General features: G+C 35.8%; 1 protein-coding gene across 1 annotated transcript; it reads left to right on the forward strand.

The window, feature by feature from the left end:
- Positions 1-3,300: 3,300 nt before the first annotated feature.
- LOC114263350 (disease resistance protein At4g27190-like) lies at positions 3,301-4,665 on the forward strand. Its single transcript, XM_028203856.2, has one exon. The coding sequence runs from the start codon at positions 3,301-3,303 to the stop codon at positions 4,663-4,665; it is 1,365 nt and encodes a 454-aa protein (XP_028059657.2).
- Positions 4,666-26,714: the final 22,049 nt, after the last annotated feature.

Raw genomic sequence — 26,714 nt, forward strand, 5'->3', positions numbered from 1 at the left:
ATGTCAGGGACAAGGATAGGAAAAAAGTTATTTGGGTACAAGAGAGCAATTCGGATTCTCCATTGCTATCTTCTCCTTCTGATGAGTGTCCAGAATCCTCTTCTTCTGATGTAACTCCAGGTAACTATTCTTTCTGATCTAGACGTTCACATTGCTAAAAGGAAGGGGGTTAGGTCTTGTACTCAGCGTCCTATTTCTCATTTTGTCTCCTACACTAATCTGTCTTCTTTCTATAAAGCTTTTCTTTTAAAGTTTCTTCTGTGAGTCTTCCTTCTAATTTTTAGGATGCTCTCTCTGCTCCTGAGTGGAAGCATGCCATGATGGAGGAGATAAGAGCCCTTGCTAAAAATGGCACTTGGAAATTGGCTGAGTTACCTAAGGGCAAACGACTTGTTGGATGTAAGTGGGTGTACACCATAAAGCACAAAGCCAATGGTTCAATTAAACGTTACAAGGCAAGATTGGTGGCCAAGGGCTTTACGCGGACTTATGGAGTAGACTACCAAGAGACATTTGCTCCTGTTGCTAAGATGAACTCTGTCAGAGTCCTTCTCTCCCTTGCCTCTAATCTCGACTGGCCTCTCCCTCAATTTGATGTGAAGAATTCTTTCCTTCATGGAGATTTGGAAGAAGAAGTGTACATGGACATTTCCCTAGGATTTGAGGATGTCAAAACCAAAGGAAAAATGTGCCGACTATGCAAGTCACTTTATGGACTCAAACAGTCTCCTAAGGCTTGGTTTGAGAGGTTTACTTAAGCCATGCTACGATATAGTTTCAAACAAAGTCAAGTTGATCATACTTTGTTCGTGAAACACTCCTCATATGGTAAGGCAACAACTCTTATTGTTTATGTGGATGATATTGTACTCACAGGGGATGATGTTGAGGTTCCTCGGTTAAAGGAGTATTTGGCCAATGAGTTTGAAATTAAAGACTTAGGCAGCTTGAAGTACGTTCTAGGTATTGAGGTTGCTCGGTCCAAAAATGGCATCTTCATATGTCCAAGAAAGTATGTGCTTGATTTTCAAAAAGAAACTGATATGCTTGGAAGTAAAGCCTGTGATACACCACTAGAGCCTGGATTGAAGCTTAGTGAGGATCAATGAGGTGAGCTTGTAGACAGGGGGAGATACCAGAGGCTAGTGGGTAAGCTTATCTACTTATCCCATTCGCGTCCTGGCATTGCTATTGTAGTGAGTATGGTTGGTTAGTTTATGCATGCTCTACGTGCAATTCACTTAGAGGCAATTATGCGGATTTTGAGGTACTTGAAGTCTTCTTCGGGAAAGGGTCTCTATTTCTTAAGAAATGGTCATCTTAGAGTGGAGGCATATACAGATGCTAATTGGGCTGGATCAGTCACTGATAGAAGGTCAACCTCTGGCTATTGTACCTTTGTTGGAGGAAATCTAGTAACTTGGAGAAACAAGAAACAAAATGTAGTTGCGAGGTCCAGTGCAGAGGCTGAATTTAGAGCTATGACTCAGGGTGTGTGTGAGCTATTATGGATTAGACTATTTTTGAGGGATTTGGGGATTCATCAGACAGATTCTATGAGGCTATACTGTGACAATACGGTAGCCATCAATATAGCTCACAATTCAGTTCAGCAAGATAGGACCAAGCATGTGGAGATTGATAGACATTTTATCAAGGAAAAGCTCACTAGTGGCACTATATGTACGCCATTCGTGAGGTCTGGTGACCAACTGGCTGATGTTCTCACCAAAGGATTAGGGAATAAACCATTCCGTGACATTCTTAACAAGCTGGGCATGAGAGATATTTTTACACCAGCTTGAGGGGGAGTGTTAGAATGTGTTAGAATATTTCCTATTTTATTCTTATGTATATTCAGGATCCTTATTTTATGCCTTAGGGCACTCCTGTAATTATGGTGATGATTTGATATAAAAGGGGGATGAGATACCACTTATACCTCTAACTTTTCTCTTCGCAAAACTGACAGTTGTATGGAATGGAGTGTTGGACAACAGAGAAACAACATGTAGATAAGATAAGTGTTACTGAAATGAAGATGCTAAGGTGGATGTGTGGCAAGACTAGAAAAGACAGAATTAGGAAGGAGTATATTCGGGAATAGGTAGGAGTAGCACCGATAGAAGATGAGTTGAGAGAGAATAGATTGAGATGGTTTGGTTATATTCAATGGAGACCAACAAAGACAGTAGTGAAGAGATGCGATGCAATAATGGTAGATGGAAGTGTTAGGGGACAGGGTAGATCTAGATTGACGTTGGCTAGCTTAGTAAATAGAGATATGAATCTATTTAATTTAACTAATGAAATGGCCTTTGATAGAGCCGCGTGGAGAAGAAGGATTGATGTAGCCGACCCCATTTGATGGGACTTAAGGCATAGTTTGGTTTAGTTTTTAACATTGATAAGGATTTACTTCTTGATCTTCTAATTAAAAGGATACAAAAGTGCTCAATTGAACTAAACCAATTAATTTTTTTTCTTTTATTCCCCATCTACCAAAAATCTACACCAAAAAGAACGAAAAAAAAAAATGGTTGTCAATGTCAAAAATTGAACCCAAAGATTTAATTGTAAGTAGACACACATAATTATTAATGCCAATAGTACAACAATTTTTTTATTTTTTGGGAGTCCCATACTACTGTGAAATGGTTCTTATTGAATATTTGCCTTCAGACATGGCTATGGCTGCTCTTGATGCTTTGATTTCCATTGGAGGAAAAGTTGTCGAATTCTTGGTGGAGCCAGTTGGGCGTCAATTCAGTTATGTCCTTCATCGAATCGAATACATTGAAGATTTGAGAGACCAAGTTGAAAAGTTAGAGCCTCAGAGAATTGATGTAGCAAAAAAGAATAGAGAAGAAATTCTAGAAAATGTCAAGAATTGGATTGAAAAAGTTGATGGCTTCATAGTAGAGGCTAAAAAGTTTCTAGAAGATGGTACCAATGTGAACCAGAAATGTTTCATTGGGCGGTTTCCTGATTTGGTCACACGTTGCCAGCTAGGTAAGGAAGCAAAAGATAAAGTTGAGGTGGCTAAAGATCTAGAAAAAGATGGCTACTTCAATAGCATATCCAAACCAGCTCGTCCTTTGGGAATAAAGTCCATACCCTCAGAAAGGCTTGTGACTTATGAGACCACAAATTTGGCAATGATGAGTGTAATGAAAGCACTAACTGATGATAATATCAACTTTATTGGAATACATGGTCATGGGGGTGTTGGAAAGACGACTTTAGTAAAAGAAATTGGGAAAAAAAGCTAAATCAGATAAGTTTTTTGATGAAGTTGTGATGGCTGTAGTGTCTCAAAACCCAGATATTAAAAAGATTCAAGATCAAATAGCTGTTATGTTGGGTTTCACCAAATTTACTGATCAGTCAAGTGAAATTGAAATAGGAAGCATGCTTCGTGCAAGGCTCAAGGATGTGAAAAAGATACTTATTATATTAGATGATATTTGGGACAGATTTGAATTGACAACCTTGGGCATTCCACTTGGCCAAGATCATGAGGGCTGCAAAATCATAATCACAACACGGCGTGAGCAAGTATGCAGAACCATGGCAAAGGAATGGGAGAGGACAAAGATAGTCTGGCTTGATGTTTTATCTGAACAAGATTCATGGGACTTATTTAGAAAAAATGTTGCCGATGTTGTTGACTCTTCTGCGTTAAATGATGTTGCTAAAGAGGTTTGTAAAGAATGTGGAGGGCTTCCCATAGCAGTAGTTACAGTTGGAAAAGCAATGAAAGGTAAATATAACCTTGAAGAATGGAAAAATGTAGCTCAAGAATTAAAAAAATCATTGCCAACAAACATTGAAGGCGTTGATCGACAAGTGTACAAAACTCTTAGGTTGAGCTATGATTACTTGCAAGATGCGGAAGCCAAGGATTGCTTCTTGCTTTGTTCTCTGTTTCCCGAGGATCATGACATCTTAATAGAAGACTTAGTACGGTATGGGATGGGGTTAAGATTATTCAAAAATGTTGATACAGTGCAGGAAACTAGGAGCAGAGCAAAGCCAGTGATCAACAATCTCATGGCTTCATGTTTGTTATTAGCTAGTGATGTACAAGATTGCATCAAAATGCATGATGTTGTGCATGATGTTGCCATATTTATTGGATCCAAAAAGCAGTTTGTAAAAGCTAGTTGCAATTTGAAAGATTGGCCAAATGTGGATAGTTTGGATAAATACACAGGCATTTCATTGACGAGAAATCAGATCAGTAACCTTCCTGAGGTCTTGGAATGTTCAAAGCTCCAAATATTGCCATTTCATGACAATCGAAATGCATGGTCATGTTCACATGAATTCCTTTCAAGGATGAAGGCACTTAGTGCTTTAGATTGGAGCCGACACTTCTACCCTCATCTTGACAATCCAATTTGCTGTCCTGATACTTTCAATAACCAAACGTGTCTTCGAACATTAGTTCTTGAAGGAATTAAGTTTGGGGATACTAAATTTCTTGGACAGTTAAAGACACTTGAAGTCCTTAACCTCAAGCGTGCCTTCTTTTCTAAGGTACCAAATGCTATAAGGGAGTTAACTAATCTAAGGTTGTTGGACATGACTAGAAGCTTTCATGAATTTCTTATTCTGGCCGCAATGGTATCGCCTTTATGCCATTTGGAGGAGTTGTACTAGTTTGGCAGCGTACCTTGGAGGATTGGAGATGCTGCAGTAGAAGTAGCTACTGCACTAAGATCTTGGCCTTGCCTAAAAGTGCTAACCATTTCCATACCTGACATTGTGCATATGCCTAAGGACTTTGTTTTTCCTGAGCTGGAAAGTTTTATTATCTTTATTGGAAAATCGAGTTGGGGATATGAAAATTATTCCCCAAATTATTTGAGACTTGGAAATTCGGTTGGACCCATGGTTAATTGGAGTAAATGGCTAAAGATGGTGTTGAAGAGAGCTATGCATCTATCCAAATTTACAAGCCGATGTAGAAGGTTTAAATGTCTTTGAGCATCTGAGGATTAAAGATTGTTGTCAATTTGAGTACTCGATCAACATAGAGGAATGGGGGATTTCACCACAGGCACAACCACCCGATCTGTGATTGTTGTTTAACATGGAAGAATTGAAAATCTGGAAATTGGATACTTTCAAAGGGATATGCCCAGGTGCACTTACTACTTCCAGCTGGGCATGCTTCCCAAAGCTCAGGAGTTTGGAAGTTAACGCATGCCCTGAATTATCAACTGTTCTTCCATTCAATTTGCTTCAAGGGCTACAACATTTGGAGAAGCTTTTTGTATCAGCATGTGAGAAACTGGAACAAGTATTTGATTTTGGTCCTGAAGGACATGGCATGAAGCATATATTGAACTGCTCCAGTCATCAACATGTGCAACTCGGCAACCTAAGATCTATGGAAGTCCATTCATGTGGCAAACTGAAATATGTCTTCCAACCTTCCATAGCTCAAGCTCTTTATCAACTTGAAGTGCTTTGGGTAAGTCGCTGTGAAGAAATGGAGGAAAGAGAGAGTGGATTACAAGATGGTTTTCAAAAGTCTCAAAGAAATCAATCTTGAATGCCTTTCAAACCTAAGTGGTTTCTGCACAGGAGGAGACGACTTTCCTTTTAAATGGCCATCCTTGGGAATACTTAGAGTGAGAGACTGCCCCAAAATGAAGACTTCCGCTGCCACTACTTCCGCTAGCACACCAAAATTGAACCAAGTTAGATTGGATGAATCCGAGACACTGCTACAGGGATGGAATTGAATCAGTTTGTGCAAAACCGTTTCAAAGCCACCTAGAGGTACTTCTCTATTTAACCACATTTAACATATATATATATATATATATATGTATTTATTTATTTATTATTTTTTTTATAGTAAATTAAATTGGGTCCTTGTCGATAAGACTAATAAACTAGTAAATCAAGGGAGTATATATTCATGATATATTGCGTTTTTGAATGAACTACCAATCAAATTATCAACTCCTCCTTGCTATGAGTAGTTGATAATTTAGTTTGTAGATAATTAGGGATCTCTAGTAATTTTGAATTATATTTAGAGCAATACTACATACACAAAATTTGTATACTTAAAATTACTATAAAAAATTAATATATGGTCGAGATTCATTCAAAATGTGGACTCCATTACATAAGAGTTGAATCTTAACCACATATTATTTTTCTAGGTATATATTTGTGCATGAATTTTGTGCATAGAGAGGCCTTTTATTACACTCAAATAACAGTTTAATTTTTTTTTATATAGATTACCCTTTTTAATGTAAAATTTATTGTTTTCTTTTATTATAGCAGTTAAAATATAATATATTGTCCCCTTTCGTGCATAGAATTCATTTTTATTTTTTAGTGTTAAGTTAAGTTGATGGATAAAGAAAATTTTCTTTTTATTGGCCTTTTACAGTAAATGTTGATTTATGCCTTCATCATCGAAGGCCTTTGACTATCTAAAAAAAAAATAAAAAATTGAATGCCATTGAACATGAGATAATAAATTATTTAATATTCTAGCAACTACTTACATGGTAGTACTTCCTACAATACGTAGAATTTATAACGATTTGAATAGTTCTATTTTTATTTGGGAGATTTTTATCAAATTTTAGTAAAAACCTTTGGACAATGAATTGTTTTTAGGCCTTTGGGTAAAGATAGAAGAAACCTAGTGGATTGAGGTAATGCCTTCCTTAAATAAAAAAGAAAAAGAAAATGCTAACAATGGATTTCTTTTTTTCTTTTGTTTTTTTGCCTCTTAATAAATTTTATATTAGGTTTTTATTAGGGATTTTTTTTTTTTTTTTTTTTTTGGTTTCAAGTTGCTGAATTCCAAAAGTGTGACCTTAGGTGATCGCCTTAATGGCCTAATAATGATTGAGTTGTCATTAAGTCAACTATGCTACACTACATGTATATTTATATTAAATATTTTGGGCTTGTTTGGTTTGTTTTTGGGAGAGTTGTTTTTGAAAAAAATTTTGGGGAGAGAGTTTAGAAATTTTTTTGGTTTGTTTGGTTGTATATTTTGGGAGAGTTGTTTTTTTGAGAGTTTGGGATGATTTGATATTTGGGGAGAATTTGAGTAGATGTGTGTGAGAGAAAAAGTGATTGAGAAGGAGAGAGGAGAGAGAAAAAGTGATTGATTGATGTGTAAGAGAGAGAAAGTGATTTTGAAATTTTTTTGAGAAAAACTCAAACCAAACAATTTTTTAGAAATTTTTTTTCTAAAACTCATCTCCCAAATGCAAACCAAACATACCCTTTATTTTTCTTAAGACCAAAGAAAAAAAATTATATACAATCAATCAAAAAGTGATAGAGGTCATGATTTGGAGTGATGATAGAAAGTGTTATTCGCCAAAAAGTGGAAGAGGGGAAGAATGCCTACTTGCTATCTCTCTCAGAGCAATTTGTGGTCCTTGTGCATTGCGTAAGATCTTTATTCAATCGATAGGTAATCTGAAAATCTTGTGAGTTTTCAATATAAATTTTACTACATAAGGAATAAATAACATTAATTGACCTTCCAATCTAAATATTTTCTTTGAGGCCCATTCAACATACACTTGATAGATCTGTCAGCCGATGAAATCATGCATATGTTGTTTAAATAGCTTGTTTTCCATCTACATAGACAATATTATCAGGTTTCTCATATTTTTTTTTGGTTGTCATTATGAATGTTTCCTATCATAATCTTTCCAATTTTTTTTCTTTTTCTTTTTTTTTTATTTTTTTTATTTTTTTAGGCAAGACAGGCTGGTACTCTTGAAGATGAAATCCATGCTGAATCTTAATTAGATTGTGAACTAGATTATGAATTTATGAGGAATAACTCTCATGAGTAAGTAGACAATTCATGATTTACCTCAAGCTATACCCAAAAACAATACAATTCTTATCTGAAAGGAATTTTCTATTACACAAAAATAGATATGTTTTGTGATTTTTTTTTTTGAATACTTTTTTCAGAATTTTTTTCTAAAACCTATCCCATTTTTTAGGAAACAACAAAAAGTTATTTCCAAAATTTGAAAAGCTATTTTTTGTGCAAAAATGAAAACAATATGAAGACAATGGTGTTTTTGATATTTTCATTTTTTTTTTTGTTTTTGAAAATAAAAAACAAAAAGGGAAACATTATATGTAGCAAAATATAGATATCTCTATCCTTTATAGAAATATACTACTAGATTATTATTGAGTTTTCATTTTCTTTTTGCAGTTGTCAACCATAAAGAATGTTGAGCTACTCCCTATGGTTATGTGATGCCTACCTTACTTAGGATTTTATTGTGTTAAGGGCATAAGATTCCTATGATTTGTGTTTCTAAATAATTGTCTTGCTTTGCAATATCAAAACTACTACTCTAAATAAAGGTATGTTTACCTAATGTGTGCTAAAGATTTGGAGAGTGAATAAAGGGGGAAAAAAAGTACCCACTGTGTGTGTAATTTACTTTCTCTGCATTGTAATGGAGCTTGTATCCAAAATTATTTATCCCAATTAACAATATTGTATGTTTGTTTTCATGCTTGTTTGTATCTGTGGTAAAAAATATATTGCAATTTGCTCTTTATTGAAATGTGATTGACTAATAATAATTCAAAGTACAACAATGAATTGTTGCTTGAATTTGTTAAAAGGAGATTGTAATTCATTTGAAGCAAGTTTTTGTTACAGAATCCAAAGAGTCAATGCCTTGATTTATGTTAGGGAATCCAAAGTGTCCATACATAGAATCAATGCACAATATTTCAAACATGCATCCGCTTAAAGGCTTCAACATATAGGGGGTGAATCCATCTAACATATATTAAGACTTTTCTTTTGCTTTTCTTCAGATATGGGACCTTTTTTTTTTTTGAACAGTAGATATGGGACCTTTTTACTTCTCATAGTTCTTAAGCATTCAAGTGTAAAAATGGTGTTCAAAAGTTTCGAAGTAATCATGCTTGAATGCCTTCCAAACCTAAGTGGTTTCTGCACAAGAGATGACTTTCCTTTTGAATGGTCATCCTTGGAACAACTTAGACAGAGAGAGTGCCCCAAAATGAAGACTTGCTGCCATTGTCGCTGTCGCTACTTCCAGCGGGATCCAAAGCACACCAAAACTGAAGGAAGTTGTATCTGATAACTTCAAGAAAATACCGCAATAGGGGATGGACTCGAATTAGTTCGTGCAAATCTATTTCAAAGCAGAGATAATTCTATTTTATAAATTATCATGTAATTAGAAAATTCTACACTTTAGATATGCCACTAATTTTATTTGTATGACTTGGCGCCACATTTCATTTGAACTGGACTAAAGGTATAAAATTTTCAAGAATTCCATAGAAATTCAATTTCTGGGAACAAAAGTTATATCTTCAACGGATGGTTGTTCATTTAGTCAATTATTTTTTACTATTAAGTTTTGAAATTCTTAGTAGCCATTCTTTCCCAAGTAAGGGTTGCTTGATGTGATGCTTTAGAAGGAATGCCAGCTCATTTAGTCGATCAAAGTTTTAATATTCTTAGTAGTCGTTCCTTCCCAAGTAAGGGTTGCTGGATGTGATGCTTTAGATGCTGGCGATGTTCTTGACTCCCCCACATTGAATGCCATGTTTGGGCAATGGAAAGTGGCAACTTATATACTTAAATAAATCTTTTCGAAAAAGCGTTGAAAGTGTCGATCAATTAGTGTATGGAAGTCTTAAGTTGAGCTATGATTAGCTGCAGGATGAGGAATCCAAGTCCTGCTTTATTGCTTTTTTGGCCCAAGTAACTTGTGGGTCGACCAACATGACCCAAAAGCTTAAGTCCAAGTTACTTAGTAGCAAGTTAGTGGTACTTTATATGCCCATGATCACCCAAGCAAACTTCCGATGTAGGATGGGGTTGTTACAAATTTGTTTCCTGAGGAGGCTAACATCTCAATAGAAATTTTAGTTTGATATGATTGTGAGAAGTTGGAGGACGATGTTGTAAAGAAAACCTAGGGAAAGAGAAAGAGGAACAAGAAGCTATAGTTGATAAGATGGTGTTCAAAAGTTAAAAAAAAAAAAAAAAAAAACGGAACATCGTTCACATCTCTATAGTTTTTGTACTGGGAGATCTACTTTGAATGGTCATCCTCAGATGAGTAATTGAGAAAGATTGCCCTAAATTGAAGACTTTTACTTCTACCACTCCCACCAGGGACCAAAGCAAACCAAAACTGAAGACAATCAAAGTGGATGGTGTTGGGATAATGTTCTGATTATGCAAGAGCACTTCAATGTCAAGGTAATCTCTCTCTCTTTCTCTCTCTTTCTCTCTCTCTGTGGTGTTGCCTCGGTAAATATTCTGAAATTCTAGCTTCAAAATGTAGTTTTGTAGTTGGCTTAGGATTCTCATAAAAGATTGTGAATGCTTGCCTTGCTTTTGTCTTTTAGCAGCTATGTTTTCTTGCTGTTTTGGGTGGTGTTAAGCTTTGTTGGGTCCTTTTCTCTCTTTCTCTCGCTTTGATTTTCTGGTTCCTGTTCGTTGATGTCTTGCCAACTCTTTTTATTGATGTACATTGTTGTGTTTACTTTGCAACCACTTCAATTTCATCAATAAATTTCCCTTCTCCTGATCAAAAAAATAAAAAATAAAAGAAATGCTGAAGAACACAAAATATGTAGCCCAAATACATGGACCCTGTTTTGACATAGAAGTGAAATATAAAGGCTTGTTGAGTTGACTTTCGAGAACCATCAAACAAACATTTTGGACCATTTCAGCACTGGTGAACAGTGAATTCACAATTTATAGTTTACTTAAAAATGATTTCACATATTTCTCTTATTCAGGAGGCACAGACTACTTCTGAAGAGCAATCTAAGAAACAATTAACTTTGTCTCAATGGAAGCTCTGTTAATGCTCACCTTTTAGCTTGTACAAGGGTGTTCTTCTTGTCATTAATGTTTCTGAGCAAGAGCCTCACTTTGCACTATTTGGATACTACTTTAAATAAAGGCCATGTTTACATTGTGATCTACTTGATTGTATTGTACATTTTTATAATACCTCGTGATTGATAGAAGAAAGTCTTTTCAACTCCAACGCTCCTATTCTAATCGATCAAATTACTTAGATTGATAGAGCTAGCAAAAACTACTTTATTCACTCCCACCTACATATATTCTTCATGCCGTTAGTGTTTGTACCACATACTATTTTGCATGACCAACACCAAAAAGAAAAAGTCGGAAAAGGTCATCTTTTAATTATTGGACAGAGTAATTGATTGAGAATTGGGGTTTTAATAATTATATTTTTGTGTTCTTGTCCAATGCAAGGAAGACCATCTACATGCGTGTCAGCACACACATTAGCAGTAAGTGTCCATCTAACAAAAACCTTAACAAAACAATTGGGATTTGGGAGCAAATTTAGCAAGAACACACAATTTCACTGAAACAGACCAGTAAATTTGCAGGCCAACTACATTTACCAGTAACTCTAAAAACACTACTGACTGTGCTATTGAACTGTTGTAAGAAAGGTTCTTTGATGGACAGCCCACTTGTCTTCCAAGTTCTTATCATTATATCTGTCATCATCATCATCATCATCATCATTGTTATTTATGCATGTATTTCATTTTTGGAGACTTGTTGCCTAGTCTATTAATATGAAAATTCAGTGAGTCAAGCCTGTGTATAACCTTTTTCTCAAGAAAAAGAAAGAAATCAAATGGAAAATGAAAAGAGAAAAAGGAGGAGCTGGTATGTGTTCTTTCCAACCTTTCATCCCTAGAAGCAAAGTATTAAGCATTGTGCCAGATACATCAAACCAGGAAAAGAATATTTTCGTCTTCTTAACAATAGAATATTGGGGTTTCCATCTCCATTGTGAACTCTGCGGCAACCATTTGCCTTTCCATAATTGTATGCAAAAAGAGAGGTAAGCTTTGAATTCTAGCTTTGCCCTTTTCAATAATTTATGGAATTGAATATATAAATAATGCTAACTGCAGTCCATTGCTTATTCCATTCATAAAACAAAGTTAAATATGTCTGAGTTAAGGTGAATTGTGTAAAAAGCTAACTTTTTGTCTGCGTGACCTAAGTTGCATTGCATTCTATTCATAATGCAGAAACGTAAAGTGAATTGAAAGTCTAAATATTTTTGTATTTTCTTTACCTTAACGGCATGTGAGTTGCAATTAGCATGATCCAGAACTCATATATGTACAAATACAAAAAGCCACTTTGGTCAAGAATAGTAGTTCTTTTTAAGTGACCTTAGTATGTAGGGTTTTTTTAGAATCTGAAGTATTAAATAGCTTTAAATTGTACCCCAAACAACACCATGCAAAAAATAAAAAATAAAAGGCAAGAAAGTAAGATAAAAAAAAAATCATCTTTAATACTCATCATGTAAATTTGTTTCAGTAAAAAAAGTTGTTTGCATATTTTAGTGCTCGGTATAATGGAAAATAGAAAACAATGGAAGACAATTTTCAGCATTCAACAGAAGATGACCTAATTTGGATGGAATATGTTTTTCATTTTTTAAAAGCATAAAACATTGCAGAAACATTTTCCAAGCACTAGATTGAAAAAATTCGAGAAGATGCCATGCGCTAGATTGAAAAACTTAATGGGTTCATAGGAAGGGCTAAAGAGTTTTTGGAAGGTGGAACTAATGTGAACAAGAGTGTTTTATAGGTGGTTTTCTGATTTGGTCACACTTTATTTTATTTTGTTTATACAGATGATTTGGTCACATGTTTCTGCTAGGAAAAGAAGCAAAAGAGAAAACGGATGAGGCTAAAATGCTATGGAAAGAAGGCAACTTCAATAACAAATCCAGCTCTACACATCCTATTGGGGATATAATTCATACCCTTTGAAAGGCTAGTGACCTATGAGGCCACAAATTTGTTAATGTCAAATGACAAAATCAATTTCTTTGGAATACATTATATTGGGGGTTGTTTGAAAGACAACTTTGGTAATAGAAACTGGCATGAAGAAAAGCTAAATTGGACAAGCTTTTGATGAGAGATGGCTATAGTGTCTTGGCACCCAGACATTAAAAATATTCAAGATCAAATAGCTTACATCTTGGGTTTGAGATTAATTGATCATCCAAATGAAATTGAAAGATCAATTATTTTATGTGCAAGACTGGAGGATGTGAAGAGAATCCTTGTTATATACATGTATTTCATTTGGGAGTCTCAGACTCTCGTTACCAAGGCCAAACAATATGAAAATGTTTAGACACTAAAGTCTGAACAAATAGTCGTTGATAAGACGTAGCTTGTCGGCCGGTCAAAATTTGTCCAATAAGTTTGAACAAGGGTAAAAAGACTTTAAGTGGCTTGGCAGCAGCCCGAGGAAAAAAGCCTTTAGAACAGTACACTTTTGGCTCATTTCAGCAGCAGAACAACCCTAAAACACATGGGCAAGTGCCTCATGGACTTGGTACAACAACTCAAAGCAAACAATGGCTCAAATCCATTATTGAAGCAATGTAAGAGTCATTTCACCCTAACAAAACCAGCGTTCCAACCTTTTCAGCAGTACCACGGCTGCCCAACCCTAATCTGAAGCTTGGGAGACAAGCTAGAGTTGAGCCTACATGGCTTGGCCAAACCTTACTCAGCTGTGAGAGATCAGCCCAGTACTTTTCAGCCTAGCCCGATTCGGCAAAGGCTATTTTCAACTTTGGTCATATCGACACTTTTTAGTTTTGTTCAACAACAGTGATAGACAACTGTCATTGCCAAAAATTATCATTTTTGGCAAGATCTTATTTGCTACTTTTGGGAACAATTTAACAGCCCACAAAACTTTCTTATAAGCATTCAATGCTCTTAAACATTTGTCAAAACTTGATTAACTATATTCATCTTTAAATAGAGGATCTTTCTCCCTCTTGAGGGCATACCTTGAAACTAGGGGTGGGCGCGGAGTCGGTTGAGGCCATGGAACCTCCAATCTGCCATCCGTCCGCCAAATTGGCGGATTGGAGAAAAGGAATCTGCATCCGTCCGCCAATCCGGCGGATGTGGATTGAGCGGTTTGGCGGTTTGGCGGATGGATACGAATCGGTTTGGCGGTTTAAAATTTTATAAATTTTCAACATAATTCAACTTGTGCACTTCCTTAAAAAAAAAAGAAAAGAAGAAAGTATTACAGTCAATGACTTAAAAAAGTATTACAATCACTGTATACCTCATCCAAAGAAAGAAAGTTTGAAACTTTAGAATATCACAATCACTACATACCTCATCCACGTATTACAATAACAGCGTGATTCATCCACATAAAGTATTACAATCTGTGATTCTTAAAATATAAAAATAATTCAAACCACCAAAACCATGACCAGAGCAGTAGTAGAGATTGTTGTATGTCTCCGTATTGTTACATCTATATATGTTTTGAAAACAAAAACCAACCGGCATATATCATATTTTCTATTTATTATTTTTAGAGTTAGATTTAAAAACTAAAAAATATAGATAAATAATACATTTTTTTTTTCAATTCAAAAAATATATTCAAGTTGAAAACTTTTTTTCAACAAAATATTTAAACTCTTTTTCAATTGAAAATAAAAACAAAATATTTAAACAAATTGAAAATACAAAGTCTTATAAATTAATAGGGGTGCTCGCGGTTTAGCGGTTTTGTTCGGTTGCGGCCAAAGGAATCTCAAATCCGCCATCTGTCAGCAAAATTGGCGGATTGGAGAAAATCAATACGCAATTGTCCGCTCGTCATCACGCATTCGTCCAAAATGCGGCGGATCGGTTCGGTTCGGTCAGTTTTGATGGATTGGTATATCCGTTGTTCACCCCTACTTGAAACATAATTGAGAAGGTTTGATTATATTTTAATAAAAAGACCTCCATTAATGAGTCTCGATACTTGACTCCTCTGCAACCAAAACATTCAGACTTCACTCCATTATTAACTGGCTTCCAAAAGCTCCATTTTGGTAATAGAATCGAAAATTATTGGATACTCCTGGACTACTACATGTCTATACTCTTTCACCAATCATCATTTATTATGTCTCTCATGTTCTTCAATTACCCAACACAAAATCATAACACATTCTCCATCAATCATAATAACATGGAACACCATGTGGCCATGCTTCTGGAGTACCCAATAATCACCCTAAAAGAATTTGACCCTACTCATTGGGACTCTTAGCTTCCTAAGCCACTCATAATGGTCTCCAGCAATGACTGAAACAACTTCTATTTGAAATCTAAACTCACCATATTCTAAGTCTTTTGCAAGTCTAAGAGATGACTTCCAGCCTAGCCCAGAACACAAGGAGATCAAGATGTTTTGGGGCCACATTTGTGTTGAGACTAGATCTATCTAAAACACCTAGGAGAAGCTCACGGCCCCTTTCTAGGCCCGTGACTAAGAACCCTGGCGCAACAATGTGTAAATATTTTAATTATCGGTAGGCAGTAAACACAATATATAGCATTAATATCATGTTGAATTGTTCACCACCAATTTCATCGAACAGATTAAACTTTCTTGCTTTAATACTATCTTGAATTGTTAACCAATATTATAAAAAGGGATAAATATAATTATTGTCTAATACCATGTTAAATTCTTAACCACCAACTTCATCTAAAAACTTAAACTATTAGAGAAAGGAATAAATTTAATTATTTTTTCAACACACTGCTCGTGTGGCTAGACTTTCTTTCATAAGTGGGCCAAAGACGTTCAAATTTTTTAATTATTAAGCAGTGAGGTTTGAACATGGGATTTGTTGCGTGCTAAAATACTATGTTAGATTGTTAACCACCATCTCATCTAAAAGTTTTATTTTAATTATTAGAAATAGGGACAACTTTATTATTCAATGAAGTTTTAACACATCTCATCTAAATGCTTTAGTTATTAGAAATAGGGACAGATAATAAGTCTTGTGTTCAAACCTAACTGTTAAGTATCTAACTCAAAATCAATTGGCAATGAGTGGAGAGACTCTAGAATTATATTAACAACGTTTAGGTGGCTTAGATTATCGATGTGGGTTTAAGTATAACACCGATCTCACCACTTACTAAATAATCAAAATATTTACACATGTTTGACCTCTTATGAAGGAAAGCTTAGTTATATGCAAGGATGTATTGAAATATAAATTTTCCTCATGTTGTTTGGTTCGGATGCCAATATAATAGGCCTGTTATAAAATTTAAAACTTTTAGTACTTGATTTCTAGTGTTGAAATATTTAAGTAAAGAAACTTTTAAATTTGAAAATTATAAGATAAATAAATGTGTTAGTTGAGAATGAATATGAAAAATATATTTCGTTGTGTGTATTCAGTATTTAATGACTAGTCTCTCTAACTTAAATTAAGATTTGTAATTTCATTTTGAGTCAATTTCCATATTTAAGTGGTAGGTAATTTTACATTACCAAACTCTCATATTTGTGAACCACTAAATGCATTTAGTTTTAAGCCTTGTTATCAAACAAGGTTTTAGTTGAAGTTGTGTGTGCTTTTTCAATTATGTGGAGGACTATGAATGTGTTCTCTACCGTTGCATTATTTGGTCTCCAGTTTACTGCGTAAAGGTGCTGAAAATATTTGTATGTGAGAGAGGATTTCAATCTTTTCTTGCTGTTAGGGTGCATACATTCTAGATGCATTATTCCAAACGGATACAGATGATATCTCATGAAAGGAGGACTGCTTTGTAGAGATCGCCATTGTTGATGTGTGGACTGTAACATTTTGCTCGCAAACCATACCAAACTAAGTCTTATGTACCAGTCTAATAATTAAAACTTTTAGATGAAATGTGTTCAAATAAAACATATTTGTCCATGTAAAAAACAAATAATTAAAGAAAGAAAGAAAGAAAATGAAAAAAAATAAAAAAATTCAGTTTGTTTTGGCAAAAACTTATTTTGCATTTTCTAGCATTTAGTATGGAAAATGTTATTTTTGGAAAGTAGAAGTTAATGGAAAGCTTTTTTCGGCTGTCAACAAAAGATGAACTAATTTGGATGGAAAATGTTTTTCATTTTTCAAAAAAGGTAAAAACCATTTTTCAGGATCTAATGAGACATACAACATCACCACTACCCTACTAGCACCACCGCTGCCCATACTAGCACCCTACCACCACCACCATCGCCAACATCACACCTACTACCCCCGCCTCTACCACCCTACCATCACTGTTGCTGCCACCACTGCACACCACTACCACGACAATCATCACTCTGCAAATAACCTCTTTGCTTTATAGATTTTAAGTATTATAAGTTACTAGAATAGTATGAGAAGGACTAATATAATTGTCTTCACTGTTATTGTAGTCTTATTGCAAATTATAGGCTGAAAGATTATCTTCCTCATTTCCATTATATTAAACTTGTACAGACCTTTCTAAATATGAACAACTAATCCCATGCCATACATTAGTTTTTCTGAGGGATGTGACATATATACCACTTAATGGTACACTATTTGGCTCAAACTTTTCCATATCCTTCAGCTACCTTGGAAAGATTTAAGATTAAGAAACTGATCCAAACACAAGTTTTCTTGTTATTAATAATGTTGGTGATAATTACAAATAAAACACCAGAAAATACAAAAAATAAAGTTACAATAATTATTGAAAGGGCTGAGGTGCAGGAAATTCGCTCTCTTTAAGGAGATTCAAGCGCTCTGCGGTTAGGCAAAGCCTCACACCAGTGCAACAGAAAAAACCTTGACTTGTGCCCCTCAGGATACAACAGCCCGACTAAGTCGTATGGTTAACCAATACTGTACAATTGGTTGAACCCAAAGCTTTATCACACACACCCTTTTTATTTGCCTGATAATCTCACACTAGACATAACAAAGGAACAAAACTTCTAAGGAACAAAAACTTCTTCTCTCGTGTCTATTTAAGATATGACATATGTTCAAAATATATAGAAAAGAAAACTTAATAAGCAAGGTTCTTGGTGGATAAGATAACAAGAGACTTGACCAAGACCTTGGAATGGATAGGAATGAGAAGACTTGAAGAAGACTTAGATGGATAAGTCTAGCAAAGACTTGGAGAAGACTTGGATATATAAGGCTAACAAAGACTTGGATGGATAAGGCTAGCAAAGACTAGGCAATGACTTATCTTGGAGCTTGGAAGATCATTATAATATTAAAATACCTGCTAACATTCCTCCACCTATTTTAATATTATAGGTAACAAAAACTGAGATTATTAGGCAAATAAGGATATTATGCATCATGGTAGGTGTGCTCTGCATTGAACCTCCATTAGTGAAACAATAGTATCTACTCTAGAGCCAATAGTATGCTCAGCATTGAACTATGACTACTTAAGGGAAATAAATAATTATTGGACACACATAATATTCCAGGTGTTCACAAAAGCTTTAAAAGCTAGCACATTACGGCCTTGTGCGATCCCAGGATTCATGAGTGTGTTTGAGAATTAACCCAAATCTCATAGGTAGCGGCCCCACTACCACACTCACATAGGTGAATTCTGTCAAGGGTGCTCTTGTAACTATGACACCCCACTCAATAAGAGCTACAGAAATTCATTAAGAGTTTTTTAATAACTCAACCTCTACAATGTTACAGGATAAATGCACTTACATCATAGGGATGGGTAAAAAGTAATTGGTGCATTTCTCACGGCCATCATATGATCGTTTTTCTCATTGAACCCAGTTACAGGATCTCTGGTCCCTGGGTTGAGTATCCTCATACATGGCTCCTGCTATATTCAATGGGCTTCAACCCCATCCCCCTCGATATATTCCAGACTCTATCTCTTGCTAAGGCCTTAGTTAATGGATCTGCAAGATTATCACCAGATTTAATATAATCCACATTTATGATGCCATGATTCATATAAGATCTCACAGTACTGTGTTTTTTTCTGATAGGTCTAGATTTATCGTTATAATGACAGTTATTAACTCGACCAATTGCTGCGGTGCTATCACAATGAATCAATATAGGTGGAATCGATTTTTCCCAGCAAGAGATTTCATTTAACAAATCTCTCAACCAATTTGCTTCTTCACTGGCTGTAGCTAAAGAAATAAGCTCAGCCTCCATTGTTGAATTAGCAATAATGGTTTGTTTTTTTGATTTCCAACTTATAGCACCACCGCCCAATGTAAATAAGTAACCAGTGGTTGATAATGAATCACCTGTAACGCCCTCAAAATAATAACATTAAACCCATCAATATAAACATGCATTTATATATAAAAGATTCACATTCTTTAATTCATCAGAGTATTTCATAACATAAGTATCACATGTTAACAACAAAAGCAAATGCCCTACGGGCTTACAGCTTTCCAAGTTAACACTTGGTTACAAAAGAGAGTACTAACTCAATTACAAATTAAGCCCTAGGCTTGAATTTACATGTAATACATCAAAAGGAAATAAGACAACAAAAGTCCGTCCGCCTCTAGCCTCCCAAGCTATGTCCTTGGAGGTGGCATGCTACCTGTACCTGAAAATGATGTTCCCATATAGGGTGAGCCACAGCCCAGCAGAAATATACTAAACCAACTATGAACAATGACTAAAAGATTAGCAATTGATAGATGGCCAACACTGATACATCCACAGGTATCACATCACAATTTCATAACATACAAGTCTATGTCACTTTTCATTCTCCACCTTTATTTAATAGATAAGCATATTAGCTATATCAACACATCAACAGATAAACATATTACACATCAACAGATAAGCATATTAGTTGTATCCACACTTCACTAGACAAGCATATGAGCTGTATCTACACTTCTCAAAGATAAGCCTATGAGCTGTATCTTCACTTCTCTAGACAAGCATATGAGCTGTATCTACGGAGTTCATCCCCCATCTCCTCCCAACACTATCCGGTTTAGAGGTTCATCCCATATCTTCCCCTAAACCGCGGAGTACATCCCCATCTCCTCCTCTACACACAATGCATATAAACACAAGGGTTCTATACACAATCAATCAATACATAAAAATAATGTATTCTAACCACCGTCATACTCTATGACTCATTCAAACGATTAGTTTTAGTTCGCCTAATCATCATGCATTGTCTACAACAATCAAGACTATCCTCTACCGATAGCCCAAAGCAGTTATTTCTAAACAGAAAATAAATGCACAAAAATGGATATTAAATCAACATTTCAACTAGGTGAGCGATAAATAATCCAACTACACCCTTTAATCACTTCCCTTTCCAATTTCCACATTCTCAATTCAATTCCTCATTTCCAACAATTAATTATACAAATTAACCAATCAATGTAATTAGGGCATTTTCCATAATTAACATTTCAACCCCTACGGTTCCTTTTTCGTCAATGTTTCAACATTAATTGCATTCCTTCATGCCAAACATGCATTTAGGTTTTATATAAATAAAACCCTAACTTTTGTAAAATTACACAAAAGCCTAAACTCTCTCAAAATTACCCAACAACCCCCAACATATCGAAATGCAAAAATTTAAAGACAAAGCTCATAAAGAGGAGTAGGATATCCCTACCTCGAAGTTAGAGCTCGGATGGAGAAGAGACCAAAACCAAGGTGCTCCAAAGACCAAGATTTTCGGATCAAAACGACGCCCTCAACGATCAACACAAATTTTACAAAGGCCGAAGGGAAGGAGGACACTCTAACTAGATCAAACCCTAGAGAGAAAGGAGTTTCTAGAGAGAGGGGCTCTCAAAAATGGGTTTTAGAAAAAGTAGGAGAGAGAAAGAAAAGCAAAAAGTGATTTAAAATCACCCAGCGGATAACTCATGTACGCAAGACCCGCTCGAGCGTAGAATAGAGCGCTCGAGCGTAAAGCACAAACGTCTGGTCCCACTCGAGTGCATAGATGACCACTCGAGCGCCAAGAAACAAAAGCAAAACACATCCGCTCGAGCGTGAAAAGCCAGTCCGCTCGAGCGCAGATTTTCATCTCCCAGAACCTTTCAGGAAAAGAACTACCTGCTCGAGCGCCAACAATCCCGCTCGAGCGCGATATGCTCGAGCGCAATAAACCCGCTCGAGCGTAGAAAACACACCTGCAGAAGTTTTGCAGGGCCACGAAATACTGGAAGTGTGAAATCCCCGCTTGAGCGCAAGAATACCCGCTCGAGCGGACAGCCTAAAAACTGGGCAACAGGGAATTGAAACCGAGGCCTAACTAACCTGTAACAACCCTGCCCAAAACATCCTAAAACTCAATCAAGTGGAATTAAAGGATGACAACAAGATAGATACAACTACCAACTTCACGGAACCGAGTCCGGAATACAACAGAACAATAAAGGGACAACCGGGATCGCTATATCACCTAACAAGGTATTCCAATCGGCATCACTGTAACCTTCAAGTACTGCAGGAAACTTATTATAAAACAAGCCATATTTTATGGTACCAGACAAATATTTCATAATACGCTCAATGGCTAGCCAGTGATCACTGCCAGGCTTGCTAGTAAACCTGCTAAGTACTCCAACTGCATATGCAATGTCAGCTCTAGTACAGTCAATCGCATAACGCAAGCTACCAATCATACTAGCATATTCCTTTTGATTAATTACATCCTCACCATTTTCAATAGGAAATAAATGCACATGAGGATCAAAAGGAGTAAGAACATGCTTGCAGTTATAAAAATTATATTTTCTCAAAATTTTCTCAACATAATGCGAGTGATCAAGAAATATACCATCACAGGTTTTGGTAATTTTCATTCCCAAAATATAGTTAGCCTCACCAAGATCTTTCATATCAAAATGGCTACTAAGCATATTTTTAGTTTCCACGATGATATGCAAATTAGAGCCAAATATAAGTAAATCATCCACATAGAGGCTAATAATGACATGTGAATTCTCTTCAGATTTATAGTAAATGCATTTATCACATTCATTCGTTTTATAGCCATTCTCAATCATGCAGTAATCAAATTTCTCAAGCCACTGTTTAGGGGCCTGTTTTAAGCCATATAGGGATTTAACTAGCTTGCACACTTTGCTTTCTTGACCGGGTTCCACAAAACCCTCAGCTTGATCCATATAGATTTCTTCACCCAGGTCTCCATTTAAAAAGGCTGTTTTAACATCCATTTGATGGGTTTTTAGATCGTGAATTGCTGCCACTGCAATTAATAATCTAATGGATGTAACTCTAGTAACCGGAGAAAATGTATCAAAAAAGTCAAGATCTGCTTGTTGTTTAAAACCTTTTGCAACAAGCCTTGCTTTATATTTATCAATAGTTCCATCCGGTTTAAGTTTTTTTTCTCAAAACCCATTTACAGCCAATAGTTTTACAACCTGGTGGTAAATCTACTAATACCCAAGTTTTGTTGGATAATAATGATTCCATCTCATCATTTGCAGCCTCGTTCCAAAAAACAGAGTCAGGAGATGCCAAAGCTTTTTGTAAAGTTAATGGAGTTTCCTCCACATTAAAAACATGATAATCAGGGCCAAAATCTTTTTCTAATCTGGCTCTTTTACTCCTTCTTGGTTCAAAAACTACAGTATCTTGGTTTTGTAAAAGAGGAGTAGAGGAGCCGGTTTCAGATAAAATATTTTCTTGATAATTTTGACCCCCACCATTTTTAGATTTAAAAAGAAATTTTTCTTCATGAAAAATTGCATCACCTGATTCAAAAATTATTTTGTTTTCAATATCAAAAAATCTATAGGCTGTACTATTTGTTGCATATCCAAGAAAAGCACAAGTGGCAGTTTTCACACCTACTTTAGGTCTTTTAGGGTCCACAAGTCTAACAAAAGCTAGACAACCCCAAACCCTCAAATATCTTAAATTTGGCTTATGCCCTTTCCACAACTCAAAAGGTGTAACTTTTGTTTTTTTATGTGGCACTCTGTTCATGACATAACATGCAGTTAAAATTGCTTCTCCCCACAAATTTGAAGGAGCACCTGCTTTAATTAGCATAGCATTTGTTAAATTAGTTAAAGTTCTATTTTTCCTTTTTGCTACACCATTAGATGCTGGTGAATATGGTGGAGTAGTTTCATGGATTATTCCCAAAGACTGAGCAAACGAGTTGAATCCAAAAGATTCATACTCCCGGCCTCTATCACTTCTATACCTTTTAATCTTTTTACCAAATTGATTTTCAACTTCAAGAAGGAATTCTTTAAATTTTTCAAAAGCACCACTTTTATTTTTCAACAAGTATACATAAGTGCATTTTGAAAAATCATCAATAAAAGTGATAAAATATCTATTTCCACCACGTGTTAAAATTCCTTCAAATTCACATAAATCAGTGTGAATTAATTCTAACAATTCAGTATTTCTCACCACACTTTTATGAGGCCTTTTAGTTATTTTTGCTTGACTGCAAACTTCATATTTCTCAAACTTATTTGTTAGTCTGGGAATTAATCCTAAACTACTCATGACTCCCACATATCGGCTATTAATATGACACAGACGAGTATGCCAAAAATTCATAGAAGACAGCATGTAAACAGAAACATGTGTTTTCTTATTCTCAACATTTAATTTAAACATTCCATCACAGGCATACCCTTTCCCCACAAATATGCCTTTTTTAGTGATTACATATTAGTCAGATTCAATAGTCTGCTTGAAACCAGCTTTGTTGAGCAAATAACTCGACATCAAATTTTTTCTCATGGACGGTGTGTACAACACATCTTTTAAAACAAGCACAAGTCCAGAGGTAAAATTTAGCTCAACATCCCCACACCCGAGCACCTTGGTTAAACTGGAGTCACCAAGCATAACAGTCCTCTCCTCATTAAAAGGAGTGAAATCTTTGAACCAATCTTTATCATAGCTGTAACGCCCTCAAAATAAACCTATAATATATATATCATTGACATGCAATATTAAAAGAAAGCAATTCATTATCTCATTCATCAGAGTACTACTATATGAAAACATTACATGTAACATCAAATTAAATGCCCTATAGGCTTACATCTTTCCAAGCCAACACTTGGACACAAAAATATGAGTTCTAACTCAAATACAAATAAAGCCCTAGGCTTACATGTTTATCAAATAAAAACAAATAACTAAAGATAGTCTTCTTCAAATCCAAAAGCCACATCCTTCCAAGCTAAGTCCTTGGAGGTAGCTTATCACTTGAACCTGAAAATGATGTTCCCATAAAGGGTGAGCCACAGCCCAGTAGAAAAATACTAAACCAAACATAAGCATTGAATAAAGTTATAGCATTCAATAGATGGTTAACCAAGATAATCAATTACAACATTATACAGTCTCATGACACTAATGTCTAAGACACGTTTTACTTTCCGACATTATCAATATGGCTCAGAACCTGGCCAAACTTACAACAGTGAACTATATATATATCATATTCACATTCTTCCAATGTCAACAAACAAATGAGACTCAGGCTCAAATCAAAACACTTCATACTTCCAGTTTGATACACATTTTAGTGCTGTATCAATAAAAACACTTCAATATAAATAAGCACACATAAAAGTGATGCTAATGAAGTCCATCCCCTATCTCCTCCCAAACAAAATCCGGTTTAGAGGTCCATCCCCTATCTTCCCATAAACTGTGGAGTACATCCCCTATCTCCTCCCACACAAAACAATGTATGTAAACACATAACATATACAACACACAATCAATACACATAATGTCTGTATTAATTCAACAGTCAAAATTGATGACTTAATCAATGATTAGTTTCAGTTATCCCTAATCCACATGCAGCGTCTACAACAATCACGACTATCCTCCACCGATAGCCCAAAACAGTTATTTCTAGACTTGGAAATAAATATATCAACAATTCAATAGGCGAGTGATTTAAATTATCCAACTACACCATTTAATCAATAAATTCCCCAATTCCCTTAAATTAATTATACAAATTAATTAATTAATACAACTAGGGTTTTTCCCAAAATTATCAAAGTAACCCCAACATATCAATATACCAAAACTTAGAACAAAACTTATAAAATGGAGTAGGAAATCCCTACCTCGAAGAAAATAACCCGAATGGAGAAGACAGAGATGAATACCCAAATTCCAATGTGCTCCAAATCACCAAATGTTCAGATTAAATGGAAGCCCTCGACTCACACACTCTTTTTAATGAAGGATCTAGGGTAGAAACACACCCTAAGTGGATCAAATCTAAGAGACAATGTGAGCAGGGTGAGAGAGAAGTCGAACCTTAGGGTTTGGAATCTAAAAAGAGGATGAAAAACTGATTAAAAACCCGCTGCTGTCTAATTAAACTGGTCAGGCTCGCTCGAGCGAAGACTTGGTCGCTCGAGCGACCAGACACACGAAAACCTCGCTCGAGCGAAGAAAAGCTCGCTCGAGCCAAGAATGCAATGCTTCAGGTCTGCAACCCTGGAGCACGCTCGAGCGACAGAATGCTCGCTCGAGCAAGGAACTCGAAAACATACACCTCGCTCGTTCGAGCGAAGAAAATCTCGCTCGAGCGAATAAGCACTGCCCTCAGGTCTATACCAGACGCAGTCGCTCGCTCGAGCGAAGAAAATCTGGATCGAACCAGAGGACACAAAAACAAACCTCGCTCGAGCGACCAAATCTTGGCTCGAGCGACCAACCCAAAAACTGGACAGCAACACTTGGTTTACGAACCCAACCAACCTGAAACAAACCTGCCCAACACATGCTATAACTCCAAATGAGAAAATAAAGGACGACAACAAAAAATATACAATGGCAGAATAAACGGAACCCAAGTCCGGATACAATAATCAAATGGGAAAAGACCGGGGTCGCTATAACCTCCCCCGCTTAAAAGAATTTCGTCCCCGAAATTAAGCATAAGTTTTTTAAAAAATAGGTTTTTTTTTTTTTTTAATATGGCAATTCAATAGTAAACAACTTGACCAAAACTAGTCATTTCATCTCTTATCAAGAAGCATCTCATAATGTGTATATAAAACAACATATATTTCAACCTGCATCACTATTATGCATTATTCCTTTCAATGTTAGCAATTCCCATATCATATTCAATTGCATGATATATACAACTCATTCAACAATGTAATCAACATATGCAATGTTACACTAAACTTCTATAATGAAGCAAGTTTCAAGATACACCCATTTACCAAAACATACTCAATGTCTTACAACTTAAGACATATGTAAGGCTCTTAAGTTCAACAATATTACAAAATCTAAATACAAGATTACAAATCGATAAACATGTCCGGGTATTTTTCGCGAACTTCCAACTCACGTTCCCAAGTGGCTTCCTCCACTCCGTGATGTTTCCACAAAACTTTGACCAAAGGGATGGTTTTGCCTCACAAAACTTGATCCCGCCTATCCAAGACCCGAACCGGTCTCTTCTCATACGAGACATCCTCATCAACCACTAAATCGGTCCAATCCAACACATGTGATAGATCCGGCTCATACTTCCGAAGCATACTCACATGAAACACGTCATGTACTCCGGATAGCTGCGGCGGTAAAGCTAAACGATAAGCAGCCTCGCCAATCCTCTCAAGGATCTCAAACGGACCAATGAACCGAGGGGACAACTTCCCGCTCTTCCCAAACCTCATCAAACCCCGCCTAGGTGATATCTTCAGAAAGACATGATCACCCACCTCAAACACCAAAGGTCTCCTC

The sequence above is a fragment of the Camellia sinensis genome, chromosome 9, assembly GCF_055761805.1.
Source record: "Camellia sinensis isolate YWXY chromosome 9, ASM5576180v1, whole genome shotgun sequence".
NCBI lineage: Eukaryota > Viridiplantae > Streptophyta > Magnoliopsida > Ericales > Theaceae > Camellia > Camellia sinensis.